This window comes from Setaria viridis, chromosome 2, assembly GCF_005286985.2.
Source record: "Setaria viridis chromosome 2, Setaria_viridis_v4.0, whole genome shotgun sequence".
In the NCBI taxonomy this organism is placed as follows: Eukaryota; Viridiplantae; Streptophyta; class Magnoliopsida; order Poales; family Poaceae; genus Setaria; species Setaria viridis.
In genome coordinates, this window is record NC_048264.2 from 4,540,679 (window position 1) to 4,558,219 (window position 17,541).

General features: G+C 41.3%; 4 protein-coding genes across 8 annotated transcripts; 2 read left to right on the top strand and 2 right to left on the bottom strand.

Moving 5' to 3' along the window:
• The first annotated feature begins 183 nt into the window (after positions 1 to 183).
• Positions 184 to 3,508, top strand: LOC117844921 (uncharacterized). Its single transcript, XM_072292050.1, has 8 exons — positions 184 to 262; positions 357 to 512; positions 793 to 1,081; positions 1,169 to 1,254; positions 1,402 to 1,852; positions 1,952 to 2,409; positions 2,495 to 2,782; positions 2,887 to 3,508. The coding sequence occupies exons 3-5, from the start codon at positions 917 to 919 to the stop codon at positions 1,649 to 1,651; spliced, it is 501 nt and encodes a 166-aa protein (XP_072148151.1). The 5' UTR covers positions 184 to 262; positions 357 to 512; positions 793 to 916; the 3' UTR covers positions 1,652 to 1,852; positions 1,952 to 2,409; positions 2,495 to 2,782; positions 2,887 to 3,508.
• Positions 1,696 to 3,291, top strand: LOC140221792 (protein FAR1-RELATED SEQUENCE 5-like). Its single transcript, XM_072291760.1, has 6 exons — positions 1,696 to 1,852; positions 1,952 to 2,181; positions 2,302 to 2,409; positions 2,495 to 2,620; positions 2,708 to 2,782; positions 2,887 to 3,291. The coding sequence occupies exons 1-6, from the start codon at positions 1,696 to 1,698 to the stop codon at positions 3,289 to 3,291; spliced, it is 1,101 nt and encodes a 366-aa protein (XP_072147861.1).
• A 965-nt stretch (positions 3,509 to 4,473) lies between the features above and the next one.
• On the bottom strand, positions 4,474 to 6,684 carry LOC117844920 (phosphopantetheine adenylyltransferase 1). The gene is made up of 6 exons (XM_034725768.2): positions 6,490 to 6,684; positions 6,312 to 6,383; positions 6,158 to 6,217; positions 5,411 to 5,505; positions 5,075 to 5,144; positions 4,474 to 4,976 (listed from the first exon to the last, which is right to left on the bottom strand). The coding sequence occupies exons 1-6, from the start codon at positions 6,628 to 6,630 to the stop codon at positions 4,848 to 4,850; spliced, it is 567 nt and encodes a 188-aa protein (XP_034581659.1). The 5' UTR covers positions 6,631 to 6,684; the 3' UTR covers positions 4,474 to 4,847.
• A 942-nt stretch (positions 6,685 to 7,626) lies between these two features.
• Positions 7,627 to 11,623, bottom strand: LOC117846496 (uncharacterized). 5 transcript variants are annotated; one of them, XM_034727690.2, is made up of 5 exons: positions 11,367 to 11,623; positions 11,194 to 11,300; positions 10,457 to 10,620; positions 9,235 to 9,581; positions 7,627 to 8,569 (listed from the first exon to the last, which is right to left on the bottom strand). In XM_034727690.2, exons 4-5 carry the CDS (start codon positions 9,559 to 9,561, stop codon positions 7,880 to 7,882), a joined length of 1,017 nt encoding a protein of 338 aa, XP_034583581.1. In that variant the 5' UTR covers positions 9,562 to 9,581; positions 10,457 to 10,620; positions 11,194 to 11,300; positions 11,367 to 11,623; the 3' UTR covers positions 7,627 to 7,879. The 5 variants fall into 5 exon arrangements, with proteins under 5 accessions (XP_034583581.1, XP_034583578.1, XP_034583577.1 ...); XM_034727687.2 differs by having other exon boundaries at positions 7,627 to 8,641; positions 11,443 to 11,619; XM_034727686.2 differs by having other exon boundaries at positions 7,627 to 8,641; positions 11,367 to 11,619.
• Positions 11,624 to 17,541: the final 5,918 nt, after the last annotated feature.

The following is a 17,541-nucleotide window of genomic DNA, read 5'->3' on the forward strand; positions in this document are numbered from 1 at the left end:
CCTCATAATCCTACAATTTAGCTTATAAGGCTGTTATTCTGTGAAACAGCGATCTCTTTCTCTCTTTTTTCTTAGCATCGTAAAAAAAATCTACGTGATAATACACGAGATGACCTGGGACCGTGCAGCGATGTACTTATATTTCGAACGGAACGGACGCCCCGGTAACCATTCGCCATTTCGCTGCGCTTTCGAGCGGGAAACGGCGGCGGCGCCGGAGATGGCGGGCGTTCCGGGCGCGGGCGGCGGCGGGCACCAACAGGTACGTGCGCGCGCGGCCCGCTCTCCATCCCGTCGTCTCCGCGAGCGGCGGCCCCGATGGTTTGATCCTTGCCGGTAACGCATTTCGTTCGCAGGGTCGGGCGTCCCAGGCGAGGCGCGGTTGCGGGCGGCACGAGGGCGGCGGCGCCGGGCGTTCGGTTCGGGGGGAGCGGCTGCGCGGGTGCGGAGGCGGCGCAGGACGGAGGTCCCGCGGCGGGTGGCGGTGCCCAAGCCCGTGGCGGCGTGGGGAGGTCAGGACCCTTTGTTTGGGGAGTAGGGTTTAGGGGAATAAATTTTGCTCGGAATTTGTTGTTGGCGGCATACCGTTGCGTTGAAAGTTAGCTATACGCGAATAGATTGGTACATTTGACGGCTAATTGTTGATTCAACAGGCGGGCATTCGCCGCCTTCTTGCTTTGGTAATTGGTATTGGCTTATTTGGGTTTATTGTCAGGGCTTTTGCTCTGCTGCAGCAAATGTTGATAGCAGCCTTGGGTGTTGACTTACAGTCTCTGCATTTATCTGGTATAGGTTTCACCGGGATCATGTTCCAGAGGAAAGGGAGCCAAAACTAGGCCGTGTGAGTGCTTATGAGCAATCGGTGAAAAAATATGCTGATAAGAAGTCCAATATTGTTATCAATCCGGCAATAGGCATGTCCTTTGATTACCAGGCTGAAGCATTTGAGTTCTACAACTTGTATTCCTGGGTGGTGGGGTTTGGAATACAATGGAATAGCAGCGCTAAGAATACATGCAAAAGTGTTATGGTGCAAGAGATAGTCTGCAGCTGTGAGATGAGTACATGTTCTGCTTATGCAGTTATGCTTCCATTGGTATTTATAGTTCAAATTTTAATCACGGAGAATGTGACGCGTCTTAATTGTGAAAATGGCTGTGTGTTTTAGGGCAAAGCAGAGCTGTCTAACTCTGCATCTGTGAGAACTGATTGCAAGGCTAGGATCCAGCTACACAAATTTAATGACAATGGAAGGTACATCCTGCAATTCCGAGGTGATCACAATCATCCCCTCTCTGGCACATGCAGTGAAAACTTGATTTGGCCTTCTCACAAACATCTCGAGCCCTACACTAAGGATATGGTATGCCGTCTTAGGGATAACAATGTTGATCTTAATAGGATGCGCTACCTCATTTATAGCTTTTTTGGGGCCATGAAGAAAGTCCTGTTCAATAAGTGGGCTTTGAAGTCGTTGTGTGGGTCTATAACCAGGGAGCTCCCAGAAGAAGAAGATGCATGCAAGACTATTGAGTTGTTTGATCAATTCAGTTCGTTGAGAAGGGATGATCCAAGCTTCCAGTTTCGTGTTGAGTTGGATGATACTAAGAGACAGTTTAAGTCTGTGTTATGGATGAACACATTTCGGTGATGTGATAACATTTGATACAACGTATAGAAGTAAAGCTGTATGACATGCCTTTTGGCTTGTTTGTTGGTGTTAATAATCACTACCAAAGTGTCATACTAGGAGGAGTGCTGATGCAACATGAGACAGTTGAAACTGTCAAATGGGTGTTCCGTGAGTTCATTACATTAATGGGGGGTAAAGCTCCAAGTACTATTCTCACAGGTACATTCTTTTTCCAAACTTGATCGTGTGTTCAGTTCCGATTTGCTGCTTTCACAGGTTTTCAGCTGACATTAACTCCATTGATTATGCTAAATCTAGGCCAATGCCATGCGATAGAGGTTGCAATCCAGGAGGTGTTACCAGATACGACTCACAAATGGTGTAAGGTGCAGGTGCTGAGCAAGGAGAATGAATTCCTTGGGCCAATATTTTCAAAGAAGACTGGATTTAAGGATGACTTCCAAAAGATCACTGATAGCATGTTGACTGTTAGAGAGTTCAAGTCTGCTTGGCAGCGCCTTCTAGATAAGTACACCTTGCATGGCAATGTATTTCCTTTCTTAGATTTATGATCTCGACATAAATGGGCGAAGCCCTACTTCAAAGAGAAGTTCTGTGCTAAACAGACTAGTATGCAAATAAATGAGTGCGCAGACTACATATTTAAGGGTTATGTGCCGCTGAATAGATCTATCAACATGTTTGTGCGACACTACTACAAGCTCCAATCTGATCTTGACTCAAAGGAAAGCTTCGAGGAGAATAGGAGTAGGAAGGTAATATGTCCTGCATCACCAACACGTTGGCTTCCATTTTTTTTTCTCCGCTGGTGAGTTCTGATATGAATTTCTTTGCCTGCAGAGGTCCAGAGTTATGAGCAAGGGAGTTCCAGTTGAAGAGCATGCTGCAAAGATCTACACAAGGGTTATGTTTGAAAAGTTTGATGAAATCATTTTCCAGTCTGGTTCGCATTTGGTGGATGAAAAGGTGTGAGGGAAGGCATATTTGGCAAGGCACATTAGGAGTGACTGCCGGGAGAGTTGGTCACAGGTGGAGTTTGAGGTTACCATTCAGGCTGAAGATGGTGCAGTTGTTTGTGAGTGTGGATTGGGGGATCACATGGGGATGCCTTGCTGCCATGCTGTGAAGGTAAGATTTCCACGGTGCCTGAGATTATGACATGGGATGCTTTCTTCTTAATGCAATGGTGCCTGGTTTTAGATGTAATCAGAGTGACATTTGTGTCGATGCAGGTGATGATACACTTGGGAATGCTAGAGATTCCAGCTGGAAATATTGTGAAGCGCTGGACGATGGATGCAAGGGATATTTTGCCGGCTCAAATGATTGAACTTGAGAGTGATAAGTTGGCAGAGAACTCACATTCGTATGGACAGTCGGATTTGTTCATCCTTGCCTTTGAGTTTGCGAAGTCTTGTTCCAGGAGTGATCAGACTTTTGAAGCAGGGTTGGCAGGTCTGGTTCAATTGGAGCAGGACCTTTTGGAGCTCAAACAAGTCAGGGATGGTTCTGTGTTGTCCGAGAAATGCAGCCGTTCTGCCGCCCAAGGTTCTGATGTGCAGGGCATGTCTGCTGCAGCTACATATGATCCTAAATGCAAGATTGTTCAGCATACCCAGGCAAAAGGACTACAATAGATGTGTACGTGCCAAAGCGTGGCGGTTGGTTGGTTTGTACATATCCAGGCCTCCAATTTCTACGACTCTCTCCACATAGGAAAGGAAAGTTTAACACAGATGGCCACATTATCTATTGCTGTTGGGTCGTAGCTTTTTTTTGTTTGTTTGTGGGAATGGACTAAGTAACAACAAGGGAAAATATAACTGTGAACACAAATGTGGCATAATTTCATCAGCAGGTCTGACAAACCATGGAGAATCACATCCTTTTTTTTTCTTTTCTCAATTAAAGAAGTTCTTATACTGGTTATAGCCAAACCAAACAGTACGTCTACATTGCCAGGGATTCACACTAGACAAAAAGACTGACCAATTTGTTAATGGGAATAGGAAACGATAACATAATGATGCAATGTGCATAAAAGCTTCAGGATAGCCAATCAAATGTGTCGATTCAGGACACCAGCTTCAAGGTCTTCTGCCGGGCCTTCAAGCTGGTGTACTGATCCAGCAGTGTCATTCTTGAGCCCATGGGCCATAGCCATAGAGTTCAGCAGGCCCAGTGCGAGAGATTTCTTGCATTCTGCAACAAAACGCTTTGATGGCAGGTCCTTCAGGAGTCCAGGACTCTGATGGTACTAATCCATCAGGCCACATTGATGAATAGAAAATTTGCCACCCCATCCAAGTACTACACCTTGTTCATTGGATTTATGCTACCTAAACAACTAAACTCTTTCTTCTTTTCTAAGGTTCCTTGTTCATTGGATTTATGCTACCTAACCAATAAACTCTTTCTTCTTTTCTAAGGTTCATCTGATTTTTTAAGTGTATATACATTCTTATACAAGTCTTAGCAATATAAACACCAACATCATTTGTATCAGCCATATTTTTCAGTTCTTCAATTCAGTATTCGATACAAAACACATCTATTAACTCCAGTAAGGATAATACCACTTTAGAAAGGTCACTTCTGTCTAGATTTTCTGTATAAAGATCGTTATACTAGGCTGAATTCACCAACTATTCGAAACGACAGGGTTGTAGAGCACGATTTGACTTTTCAAAATCTAATCCACCTAACAAAATTTCTGTGCAATTATAGGCTGTCTTTAGTTTTCTGGTTTTACATTGATGAACAACCCCAGAGTCTTGAATAACTAATGTGCATACCCATTATGTAGTAGGGGGACCAAGAGTATAATGATTTTTTTTATTTTGCATGAGTTCTTATGAAGTACACACCACATGAGTACATAACATAAGGTGAACAATATTCATCTGTAGTTTTGCCACCATTGTCGACAACACCCAAGGGGATTTCCCTTTTACATTCAGAAGGCAATGCCGACACAAAATCTGTAATTTTGGTCAGTAGAAAGAGTACATGTTGCCAGGTTGATTTTATAAGGTTAGACCGTTAGAGTAAAAGTGTTACAGGGTCATGGGCATTGCTTCTGAATGTAACCAAACTGTCAGCTCTTATTATCCTTTTGTTGACAGTGAGCTTGGAGCAGATCACCCCTCGTTTATGCATTCATCTAATCAAATTCATGTATTTTTTTTCCTCCCTAAGAAGCTTCATGGATAGCAGTTTTTGCTTCGCTTTGTTCAGCTTGCTCTGCCTCAAGCTTCCTCAAAGCAGACGAACTCAGTTTCTCCCCTTCCACACCTCCAGAAAGTAGATCGACGACCTCAACCTGAAATTTAGGTCATCCACATTTGTATCTGTTACATAGTCCATCGAGTAGTAGACTGATATCAATTAAAGGAAATATAAAAGCAAGCGCTAATACACCTTCAACAGTGGCAACCCTTTCTCTTCTCTTTTTCTATTTACAGCAAGTCCACCATTTAGTGTCTCCTTACTGAACATAAGCAGCATTGCTACATCAAACGAGGCACAATAGAAATAGAAGCTTAAAAATAAACATGAACTGTTTACATGATTAGGAGACCACATATTTGAAGTTCAACATTTTGAGATAATTCAGATACCCTTTGTATAGTTTTGAAGTAGTAGGTAGAGTATTGCGTTTTACATTTTGGTATGGTCCCATGCATGGCATGAAGAACACATGGAATTCTAATGGACAACTAAATGCCTGAAAAAGGATGATGCTACTGTTGATACCTGACAGTAATAGCATCCAACTTATCATCAGTAATGGAAGGTCCATAAGGATCCTCAATAGGCTCCACTTGTACTATCAGTTCTGGCTTTATAGACTGCAAATAGTGACAGACAATTCATGAGCTATTGTCAAACATCAAACATTAGACGGAACACAGAAACATGGGCATATTTGCTTTTCCAAGTTCCTCCTAATGCTTACTGCAGAGAGCCATGTAAGAACATGCAGAATTAGAGATATGGAACTGATAACCCCTACACATTCAAAAGCATGAGCCTCCAAAATTTAAGGCAACGCTAATTTCCTTTCCAGAAAGTACACCATGCTAAATCTTTTTTTCTAACAGGCAACTAGGAACAAATAATCAATCTTCGACACAAGATTCAATAGTCATAAATTCATAAGGAAACTCTTTGCTGAGTTGGAAGTATCTGGTCACATAACACGAACTAGTGAGCATGTGCAGACACTAATTCTAGTGTCTCTGTCCAACCGATGGGCTTCTGTATGCAAACAACTAAAACTTGATGCTCATGCACCTTTTTACTGTGCATATTCCTCTGTACATGCACCATTTTATGAAGCAATGCAAAACCACAGCTTTGATGAACATAACACCAAATGAATGGCAACAGCAACAAACCAAACCAATCTGTGAGGCCAATTTCAGACACACATCCCCCAAATCCTTCTAATTCCTCACCAGCAGAAATCACACAAAAACAGGGAGGCAGGGAGAGCGCAACCTTGATGTAATCCTCCACGGCTTTGATCCGCTTCTCCACGGGCTCAATCAGCTCGGCATACTACAAAACACAGAACCAGCAGAACCACGAACCATCAGAAGCCCCAACAGCAACAATTGATGAGAGAAGGAAAAGAAAAAGGCGAGATTCTTGCCTCCTTCTTGGCGAGCATAGGGCCCGTGCAGACGCCCACCACGATCCGTTCCCTCGCCAAATCCGCCGACGCCTGCCGCCCACCAATCCCCAGGCCCCAGAGAGACAAACAAGGGTAATTCGTTGTAATTTTGAGGACGACCAAAAATCTGCTCTACTCTGTTTTTCTTTCGCAGAACCTTGAGAAGGCAGCGGTGGCCGTCGTGGAGGCGGTCGAAGGTGCCGCCGAGGACCACAGAGCCGTACGGAGGGGTCGCCTCCTCCTCCGAAGTCTGTGGCGGCGGCGGCGCTTCGACGGCTGGTGTGCCGCCGGCAACCATTTTTTCCTCTCTCTGCGGCTTGTTTCGTTAAAAATGGGCTATTGCCTACGGGAACAAGAGAGTGTACGGCCTCTTCTTCTAGTCGTAGATGAAGGGCCCAGATTGGCTGACGTGGCGCTTGGACGGGCACTGATTCCTGTCTCTTCGTTGACTCTTACCTTTTTTCAGAAATTGATTCTGAAATTGACCTTTTCGAAATCCAACTAAATTTCTAGTTGTTTGATTTTCTCCACCTACAATTTCTTTTTTTTTTGCGGGTACACCTATATTTTCATTTATCGAGTTTTTTCAGACTCGGTGTACATCAGGAATTGTAAGGCAAAATTGACTGCGAGGATACTTGGAAATACCATTTTTCAAAATATTTTTTCAAGAAACGAGCCATAATATTTTCTGACAATTTAGCAACTTTATATACATTTTCAACCAATTTTGAGAACTTGGTCCCCACGGGGCCATCTAACAAAATTTGAACTTGAAGAGGACATGGATGCATTTACTACATGATGAATTGATGGTGCACTTAATCTTATCACAATTCATGAAAGGTGACAGTGACGTGGACCACCGCTACAATTTAGCAGCTATTGAAATCCAGACATGCCTTTCGTATGATGGGAGAGAAAAGGACCCAAGCGTCTGGGTGTTAGGCTTCAGTGCACTGCCTCTTGCAGCAATCTCTTTCTCATGAAGTGGTATTCACCCACTGGTAAGAAATCTCCGCGTGTTCACAGCATGAGGTTGAAACATCAGCAGCACCAATGCAAGAACTAGTAACATACTCTTCTATAACACTTTATACTCTAAGAAATAAAAATCATTTTCTTGTTGCTTCTGACTTCTGAATCAGATATTAACCTGTCAAGATTGCACTTGGGACATATCTGAAGCAAGAAAAATCAATGGTGAATCATTACAGCCACCAATATACAGAATGATACCAAAGAAAAGGTGGAATGGGTGAAATCAGTAACTGCAACTAATATTTCAACTCCCTCAAAAGAAAAAAGAAACTAGTATTTCAACCATGACTATCAACATGATAGCTCTGCATTTCCCTGAAAGCACTAATTTCATTTACTCCTGACAACAAAGTTTGATGAAGTACAAGAACTATAGGTAAGTTTCTCTTTACTCCTTTATATATACACTACCATAAAAGTAGATGCCAGCTCTACGAAGCTGTGGAGATATCTACAAGTTGGGGGTAATCCAGAGATACACCAAAAGTGTATTAGTTTTCAAATTTTCAAAGAGACAAGAGATGCCTCAACTGAAGCAAGTGCTCCTCATTTGAGATGTTCAGCGAGAGGCGCAGGTTTGTCAGTAGTGACTCCTGCTCCCATGTCAATGGTCCCGCGGCGTGGAAAGCTCTGACTGTTGATTGGTATGCTTGCAGCTCCAGCTCATGTATATTCATATGTAAACCAGATCCATTGTCATCATCATTCTCCTGGGCAGACATAGATGGACATGCAGACATGGCATCATCAGGGAAGCAACCGCAGATTCTGACTGACTGTTCGTCATCATTGGTACAGTATTCCATGTAATTTACGCTGCAGCTAGCCACTGAGCACTCGTTCTCTTCTCTTATGTGCAAAGGTATTTCAGAGGAAGGAAGAACTTTGCAATCTGGTTTTCTCTTGGTATTGTTGCTCTTGGCAAGGTCATTGCATTTGCCACTTAAAGGCCTACAAAAGCGATCGCCACCGATGTCATTCCTAGCAGACATCTTCAGAGGCAACACATTCTTGGTTACCTGCCGAACTTCATATGCAGCTACTTTCTGTTTCTTGCCTGTTCTTCTAACTAAATCGCTAGGTGGCATCGTACTCGCTTCTAGTTTTCTCTTCACAGTTCTAGCACTGGTGGAAGCACAAAAATTGGCCGCTTTCCTCTTAGTATTGTGATCATCATCTTCATAAGCTCGATGATCCTGTTCCATCACAAATTTTGAGTGATGAGAGGAGTGATTAACAAGTCGGACTGGTTTACTCAGCTCAGAGACCTGAAAAGGGGAATGATGTCATTGAATTAATTTCTCAAAGGCAAAAAATGAAAATTACACTGGTAATGAGAAGATAGTATTGCGATGTGTTATGGCAGATACTGTCATACTGAAGTCAAGCAAGTACTCATGATGAGAGGTACAACCAATTCATCACTGCTCACCTCTTGTATCACAAAATTACTATGGTAAGAAATGTTCGGTCTAACATAAGTGGAAGATTTGAAAAATATTCAAATTTCAACTTTCAACAAGTCTTATTGCTTCACAGTAAATGGAACTAAACCGTACAATGCAGAATGCTGAAATATCTATCTGAACGTTGTCCAAGGTCAGCATCCTAATTCCAAACTAATAAATTGGAAACAGAAGTACAGAACATATTCACTTATGAAGTACTTCTGCTGTCAAAAAGGTGTTTTTTCTCATGTGGCAATAAAAACTTCATTGCTTTCACTTTGAGACAAATGTAATTTAGTGGTTTGAAGCTAAAACACATGCAATGGTACTGTTTTCATTTAGATAATAACAAATCAGAAATAAATATGCTTTATAGATATTCACTAGAAATTAAATTCTAAACAACAGCTCACCCTGTCTGCTACAGTCAGCTGCTTGCTATGATAAGCATGTGGAATCCTCAAGCAAGATATGTGGAATTCCCTCGGTTGGATGAAATCCACTAGCCTGATGACAAAATAGTCATTCTTCAGCACCTCTGTAATCTTCCCAAGCCTCCACGAATTATGATCCAACACCTCGGTTACATCACCAAGAACCCATCTACTTCTTCTGAGTTGAACTGGTTGATGATGCTTAACACCTTCCTTCATGTTCTTGGATGTAGACTTTACTTGAGCAACCAAATGTGGATGATCATCCTCATAAAATGGCAGTCTTCTACTTTTTAGCTTCATCATATCCCACTATTAACCTGAGCCTGATATGTATATGCAAATAAAATGCAGACCATCAAGAAAAGTCAAAAGAAGCACTAGCACACAGGGAAGAATATGAAAATAAGAAAACAAAGATCTCATTTGCTAAGAGCCTAGATTATTGTATTTCTTGGTAAAGTGTACAAGTGGAATATAAAGTTCACTCTTAAAAAATGAGTTGACAGAAGAAAATCTAGGATACCGCAAAGTCATCAGGCTAAACCAACTATCCTATCTGTATAGTGCTATGCCTTATCAGATTAAAAGTAACAGGTTACCGCAACACGGGATTGTAACAGGCGTTTGTTGACAAAATAACAACAAAGCAAATTAGTGAGACACAAAGGTCCCTGAAGGCACATTGATTGGACCAGGAACACAGTAAAGAGCTGAAGGCAGAGCCCTATAATCTGGATGAGCAAATAAATGAAGGCAGAGTTCATTGTGCCCAACATCCAAGGCTGCCAACATGAGCCATGAAATGTTTGGTAAACATGATTCAGGAGCATTCATAGTGACATTAGAAGCAAAATTTTGTCCCTCACTCTGACATACCTTCTTGAAACTACTTAGCTTACTTCAAAGATAATCGAGGACAAAAGAACATCAGAACTTGAAGCTTAATAGTTAATATGCACCCCAGAGATTTGAAGGAGACAAGCTTGAGTAGTGACATGCATCATCTAAGCACCACAAGCCCAGGCACAGTATTCACAACAAGACCTTATCGTTTTCAGGTTGTGAGCAGGAATCAAACACTCATGGAGGGGGAAAAAATAACTAAAATTGATGAGCCTAAAAGATATGCGAATAAACTAAATAAATGTCATCATAAGATTTAATTTCCAACATATTGTTTGATGTGAACCAAAATTACCTAAACAGGACAACTAAAACCAATTCAGTGGAAGCGCCTCTTGCTCTGGTTTCAGGCTAAGAGGCTGAACTAGGAGTAACTCTTCAGATATCCAGATCCCAGAAACAGAGCAATCCCTACATGTTGGAACCTTTTGTCCTTGGAAAAGTCAAACCACTTGTAACCTATCAGATAGAACAGATAGCACATCACTTCATCTGAAAGCATTTCCCCATTCCTGAATATTCATAAGCTCAAGCAAGATTCCTAGTAGCAAAAGAAGAACAGTAAAGAGGCTCAAACTGGAATCGCGGATGCAAGAACTAAACATAGATCTAATTCGTGCCACATTGGAAAAGGCATAACAGGAACTGAGATGAAAGAAGAAATAAACAAAGACTGAAACGAGTTGTCTTGTTCGAATCTTTGATCCAAAAATGTGTGCCAATTATCTTGAAGGCATGATCTAATCCTAATCCAACCAAACTGCATCGTGGAAGGAGATTCAAACTAACAGCGAACTGATACGACCTTAAGAAAACAAAACATTGGGCCCTGCAGATCTGTGAGCACCCACTCTCAAAAAATCACCAAAATAACTCTGTTTTTACATCGATTTGGAGAAAACAAATCTCATGTCTGACTAGAAAGAAGACATACAGCAGCAGGGATTCAGGACAAAGAGAACTTATAGGCAGGAACTTTTATGCAAACTTTGGAGTCAATGAATCCAAGAAATCTGCTCTCAGCAGTCTCACCTGAAGCAAACCAACCCAACCAACTCGCCTTGTCGACCCAGGAACTCGAAAAACTAAAACGAGTTACTTCTGACGGACGCCCAAATATGGCTGTTCTTCCAACCAATCTGGAAAGGATTACTAGGTCAGAATCCGAGAACGGCAGCCAAGAAACGGAGAATAATTTTCCTCACCTCTGAACTCCTGAAATAGAAATCAAAATCTGGCGAGAAGAAACTTCAGAAATTTGGAGCATCGAAGGCGACCAACCTCAGGTGGGGAGGGAATGATTAATCTGGCGGCCAGGAAGCAATCGAGGCGCGCCTAATTCCGGGCCAACCGTATGGGAAAAACGGTGTGCTGGCTTGCCCTGTAGATTGGCTGTTTCTTCCAGTTCTTGCTTTCCTGTTCCTTGCGTTTTAGTCATGGGAGTTTTGTTTTTTTATTTAATTTAATTTAAACCTGGCATATTCTTGTAGTGAAAACATATAGCGTGATTGACATCACGTAGTGTTCTTATACTTCGAATGCTTATGCTAAGTTGCATTATATAGTTTCTTTTCTTGTATTTTCGTAGGTTTTTTTTCACATTTAGTATGGGAGATGGATCATGGATGCCATCAAGCAATTAGATACTGTAACGAATTAACGATTGAGTGTTAATTTATTTATTTTTTAAAAAATGAATTGAATGTAAAAACATATACAAAGCTGTAAGATTCATGGGCATATCAAACGGTTGACTCGTTTTTTAGCAATAGAATCACGGTGGATAACTTACATTCCAAAGGTGGAACTAATACAGTGAGGTGGCAAAATGCCACAAGACTACGGAGGTGACAATTGCATGCTACTCCTAGTGATTATCGCTATGTCGAAATTGAACTGCAAAAGTATATGTCGAAATTACTGCAAAAGACAATATATTGTCAGCATGGCATGTTACAGTGGATGACATAGGCGTCCTAGAGGAGGTGATTCGAATTAGAGTGAGATCAAATATACTCCCTCCGTCTCATATGTCGTTTTATCTTTTCTAGATGCATATGCATCTAGATATATGTTTGTATCTGTAATATTATAAATTTAGAAAAGCTAAAACGACCCATAATTTGAATCCATTTATTACTTTATTTCTTATCAATTTTATTATTTGTTCCTCGGAAATATAACTTAGAGTTTATTACTATTACTATTTTTACTCTAATTTAGATGTAAGCATGTTTGTTGCCCAGCCGAAAAAGCAAGCCCACTAGTCCTAGTGGTTAGGCTGGTTGGACCGAGATAACTAATGAAGCCTGGAAAGATTAGGCCCATCTGGAGCCCAGCCCGAACATTGAATTTAATGCGTTTTCCAATGTAAAAACTCACGGATGGGCCCTAAATTGCTACCTGTAATTTCTTTCGGCCAGTGATTCCGAGAATGCGTTGAGGAGTTTGCAAGACACTGGGATGGGGCATTATGGCCACATCGTCCGGAGATTAAAGCGAGGAAAGCTAAAAGCTGATAGATTATAGCTAATAAAGCTCGATTTATGGAGCGGTAGGTAGGCATGTGTGGTTTGTTTGTAATTCTTATCACCCAGGCGTTTAATAAAGAGGAGTGATCAGTCTAAAAAAAAATTATGACTCCCTTTAGATTCTTCTTTCCTCCCTTTGCTTACTGTAAGTTTCTCGAGTAAGAGAGACAGGAAGAAGTAGTGAAAAAGGGAAAAGAAAAGACATTATAGTCATTTCTCTCCACGGAACCATGCATACAAGGTCTTTTCATATCGTTTCTTCTAAATTTCCTCAGGACCTGACTGGGAGTGTGCTGCTACAATTCATTTGAAAGAAGAAAGCTAAGCAGAGCATGCGAGCCATTTCAAGTGGTAGCACACAACTGCATGGGTTTGGGTGACATCAGGAAAATTAATACTCTTTCATCCCCATGAAATTCATTTGAACGCCGCCCACTCGTCGTTTGCTGTCACTTGGGCCAGCTAACAACCGGAAAAGAAAAGGCCGGCCCATAACTGGAAATTTGTTCAGGTTGCTGGTTGATGGACATCAGGTTTAGTAATTTGACGTGTTTGGGCTCAAATACAAAGCAACTTGGCCAAATAAATAAAAAAAAATTTATTGGCCCCTGGTTTTGAGTCCCCAGCCCCCATTTCGATCCCCAGCACCGCATTCCTTCTGGTGATGTCCGATGAACACCGGTGAGAGGAACAGAGCAGACCAGGGCATACACCAACTTTACATTGAGGGGCCGGTGTTAACTTGGATCATAGTGTACTGCCAGTTTTATTTGCTTTCCTTGCAGCTGTGTGCTCCTTTTGCGGATCACGTACTAGGTAGGCATCATAGAAGAATATGTGCCATGTAACTCCATGTTTTTATCGTCATGTATAGGTTTGGAAGGCCTTAGGAAGAGTATACGTTTATTACCAAAAGCTGAGGGAAGAACAATGGCTACGTACGTGTGTCTTCTAGATGATGGTGGCGGGAGCAGAACCGGCGGTGTAGCGCACATATTGTGAGTAGGACGGATCACCTCAGTTCGTGAAACGCTAGGTTGTCTAGAACAACACGAAAACACTAGTTTTTCACACAAATAGCTAGTGACAATGTGTTAAGTAACAATTGCTTGTGGTGCTGATGCTCAGTACAGATTAACAGATGAACAAGATCAACAAAGCAGGGACAACACAAATTAAAGAGAGAAATATGACATCGATCCCCACTTTATTATCAATATGAGAGGTGGTTGGGTGAGAGTGGGACTCTTTACAACGATCTGATGAACTATTGGTATTTACATTTATTTTTATTTAAAATAGACCATACACATTAGTCTATTAAGGAACAATGAAATAAAACTGCAAATAAGCTTGTACACATTGGAAAGTTCATTGGGTTATTAAGGCCTCACCTTTGGGACTGTGTTTGAGCCAGTGGGAAGGAGTGGTCATGCCTGTTATAGGTGTTCGGTTCTTACATACGGATGATGCAGCCTGGACATTTTTTGCAAGTATTGGATCTCATTTCATTCACCAATGTAAATATTATGTCATTGAGATAATTAGTTTCTTGAAAACGTTGTAGGACTACCAAACGATTTTGTTCAAGTACCACGATCTGTTTCATGCATAAATGTATATCATGTTTTTTAGACCGAAGTCAGCAGGGGAAGCCCCTACCTATTTTTTATATTTTTTTATTCCAAACCTATTTAATTCGCTTCCACGGTAGGCTAGAGACCCTTTCGTAAAGTTATATCATGTTATGTCTGTCATCGCAACGTAGATTTGAAAGGCATATAGGAAAATAATCATGAAACACGAAGACGGACAACCGTGCCCCCATGGCTTTGTACTGTACTCTGCTACAGCCTTTTGAAACACCTGGAACTGTAATTGTTCATTTTGATTGAAAATCTATCATTAACTATATTACTATATATACAGTCACTATAGGTGTATTCTTGTAAAATTATATGTTATGCAAGTCAATTTCATCGCATGACATTCCATGGATAAAGCAAATATCCATGCCTTGGTGTGCTGGTTGTACCATGTTCAATGGCGTACGATTTGTTCGGAAAAGATTGGCAACCGAGTTTCAGCAAGATCAATCTAAAAATCGTAGTCTAAGTCTTATAAAGGTTTTACACTTTTTACTCAAGTGAAGAGTAATTCCTCAAAACAAAAAATAGTTACTATGGATATTCGTAGGTTCCAACTGACCAGCCTCATCTCGAGATACATATCTAAATCAACAAATTAAAGCACATTTTACCTACCCTTCTTCATGAGCAATGACTCAATTTACTTATTTGCTTCCTCAGCATGGATAGTATACATGTGAAGGAGAGAGTTGGATGTAAAAAAAAGGTCACCAGCAATAATTTCTCTTCATATGCATATAGCTTATAAAACGGGCTGCCAAAGTGTGCGCTGTAGCCCTCTCAGGTTTGTGATTCACTGGCCCTAGAACTGCATTGCTTCCAAAGAAATGCATGGCATCTCATTGTTGGCGTAGGTTTAGATTTGGGAGGCATCAGGAGTAGAATGTGCAGTACTCAAACGATACTTGGCGGTCCGGGTTTACATGTTACTAGCTGATTGATTGATTGATGTTCCCGCCTCTGTTGTGGCTTCGACCTCAACAGAAATCAATAATTTCAACCCTTATACGTATTTTCAAAATTAATTAAATAGTAGACAGATAAATAAAGAGGGACACCTAGTGAGGGTTCTACTAAGGGCATAGCAGTGTCAAGTGAGGTGGTTTGTTTTCAGGGGCTTTCCATTTGATTCACATCTCTGCATTGCTTGAGAAGGCCATGTTCTGCTTCAAAGATCGAAGAACATGTGTGTGTTCCTTTTCACTACTCTGTACGTGGGTTCATGAAAATAAAAATACTCCGAAATATCCATGAGCTCCCACACAGGCCCTGAGCAGTTTTGATTTTGATTTCAGTTAAGCACTGCCACAGTGCCACCGCCGAGTGTGGGCATGAGTACGCCTGGTTCCCGTTCCTCAGTTATAGAGGTAGCTGAGTGGTTCATTGTATTTTTGGTTGCTTGCCGACTTGCTAAAACGATTAAAAAAATGGATTGCTCACTAGTCAATCGAACAATTCTATATATTTGAAAAGCATTTTCAATAGCAATTCTTGAAGTGATTTGGCCCCAAGTACCCCATCAAATTAAGTGTGAATGCTGTTGTATCCGTTAAAGTGCAAGGATTACTAGAACCAGAAGATGCAGAAGTGCAATACTTTGTTATCACTAACTAATTGACCGGTGCAGGTTTATTTTCCTTTTTATGTTTTGGAAGTGTTACCCCATTAATCCTCTCACATTTATTTGTTTTACATGTCAGCATTTGATTCCTCCAGTTTCACGTGATACATGAGGGCCCATGCGATAGAAATAGTGTTTGTGTCCACATACTCTGATATTGGTCGAGAACAAAGCATTAATGTATCAGCTAACTCACCCTTAATTTTCTTGTCATTTGTGACAAATTAGTATAGTCATTACACGTCAATCAGTACTAAAAAACTTAAAAGGTTCCATACTCCAATTTCTTCATATAATAAGTTTGTCTATATGTTATAGTACGTAGCGATTAGGATCTTCACAAGAATCACAACTACTGCACCTATGGTGCCGATTTCTAGAGTGCTACGTGTCTTTGACGCTTGAGACGACACACTCTTTAAAATATTGTAATAACCTCTTCATTTTTATTGTTTAAAAAAATTAAAATTGTACCTAACCAACTGTAGTAATCAATACACACATGTTGAGTCCTGATGACGAATACATTTGAACAATTACGCAACACCTACTCTCCTCTCCATGAGCCGTGAACGACCTGTTTGTTGATGCACGAGTATGTGTATATCTAAGTGGCTGGAAGGTAATGGATCAACAGAGACAAGAATGCATATATATGGGCTAGGACATACACCATTCAAACGTGCTTCCTTCTGTTTTCCTTTGTACTTGTGCCTCTTTGAGGAGCACTGAGCATTATAGACGAATTTGTTCTGTGTAACTCTGCAATCTGTAGGTTTGGAAGGCATTAGGAAAAGATCATTACCTAGATATTCTAGAGACACCAGCTCTACTGAAGAATGTAGGACGGTGATCGACGAATGCGGGAGCGGAGCCAGGATTTGAGGTAAGGGAGGTAAGGGGCAATGGACAAAGCAACGTAGAACTAACAGCCACGTGAGTTGGTTTTAGTCACATATAAATATAATGATATAATAATAGCATGTTTCACAAGTTTTAACCAAAATAAAATTATATATTTATCAACTTAAATTTAGCTCGTCGACTAGCAAGCAAGAGCGTACGTTGTAATAATATTATCTAATTATGGATTACCTACGGACAACGGCGGTTTGACGCCTCGCGAAGAAAACAACAACAAGTCACGTTAGTGATCTGTCGGACGCAAAAAAGCAGCCTCCTTTGCGCACGAAGAAAACACCAGCAAGTCACGTTAGTGATCTGTCGGACGCAAAAAAGCAGCCTGCTTTGCGCACGAAATTCCGATCATCTACATTGCCGTTTGAGACATTCAATTGGATATTTGGATTGGAAAGAAAATAATACATGCATCATGATCAAGATCTACTGCCTAGGAAAATGAAGATGGGAGAAAACAAGCTAGAGAATAATACAGGCAGATCACCAAACGAACGCTGCTGTGCATGGCTGATGGCTCCATCATCATGGCATCATGCGGTCATGCCATCATCCTTGTCCTCGTGCTCGCAGATGTGCCTATTTTTTTGACTGGCGGCGGCGGAACACGAAGGGGCGACTGGCGTCTGGCGACTGCTGTGCCGTGCGTGATGCGTCCAGG

Coding starts and splice junctions, on each gene's coding strand:
- LOC117844921 (XM_072292050.1), top strand. CDS start 917: ATGTCCTTTGATTACCAGGCTGAAGCATTTGAGTTCTACAACTTGTAT. Junction 1,082..1,168: donor GTACATGTTCTGCTTATGCA/GTTATGCTTCCA, acceptor TGTGTGTTTTAG/GGCAAAGCAGAGCTGTCTAA. Junction 1,255..1,401: donor AAATTTAATGACAATGGAAG/GTACATCCTGCA, acceptor TGATCTTAATAG/GATGCGCTACCTCATTTATA.
- LOC140221792 (XM_072291760.1), top strand. CDS start 1,696: ATGCCTTTTGGCTTGTTTGTTGGTGTTAATAATCACTACCAAAGTGTC. Junction 1,853..1,951: donor TCCAAGTACTATTCTCACAG/GTACATTCTTTT, acceptor TGCTAAATCTAG/GCCAATGCCATGCGATAGAG. Junction 2,783..2,886: donor CTTGCTGCCATGCTGTGAAG/GTAAGATTTCCA, acceptor GTGTCGATGCAG/GTGATGATACACTTGGGAAT.
- LOC117844920 (XM_034725768.2), bottom strand. CDS start 6,630: ATGGTTGCCGGCGGCACACCAGCCGTCGAAGCGCCGCCGCCGCCACAG. Junction 6,218..6,311: donor CTATGCTCGCCAAGAAGGAG/GCAAGAATCTCG, acceptor TGTGTTTTGTAG/TATGCCGAGCTGATTGAGCC. Junction 4,977..5,074: donor AAGGGTTGCCACTGTTGAAG/GTGTATTAGCGC, acceptor CCTAAATTTCAG/GTTGAGGTCGTCGATCTACT.
- LOC117846496 (XM_034727689.2), bottom strand. CDS start 9,561: ATGATGAAGCTAAAAAGTAGAAGACTGCCATTTTATGAGGATGATCAT. Junction 8,642..9,234: donor AGCTGACTGTAGCAGACAGG/GTGAGCTGTTGT, acceptor TCCCCTTTTCAG/GTCTCTGAGCTGAGTAAACC.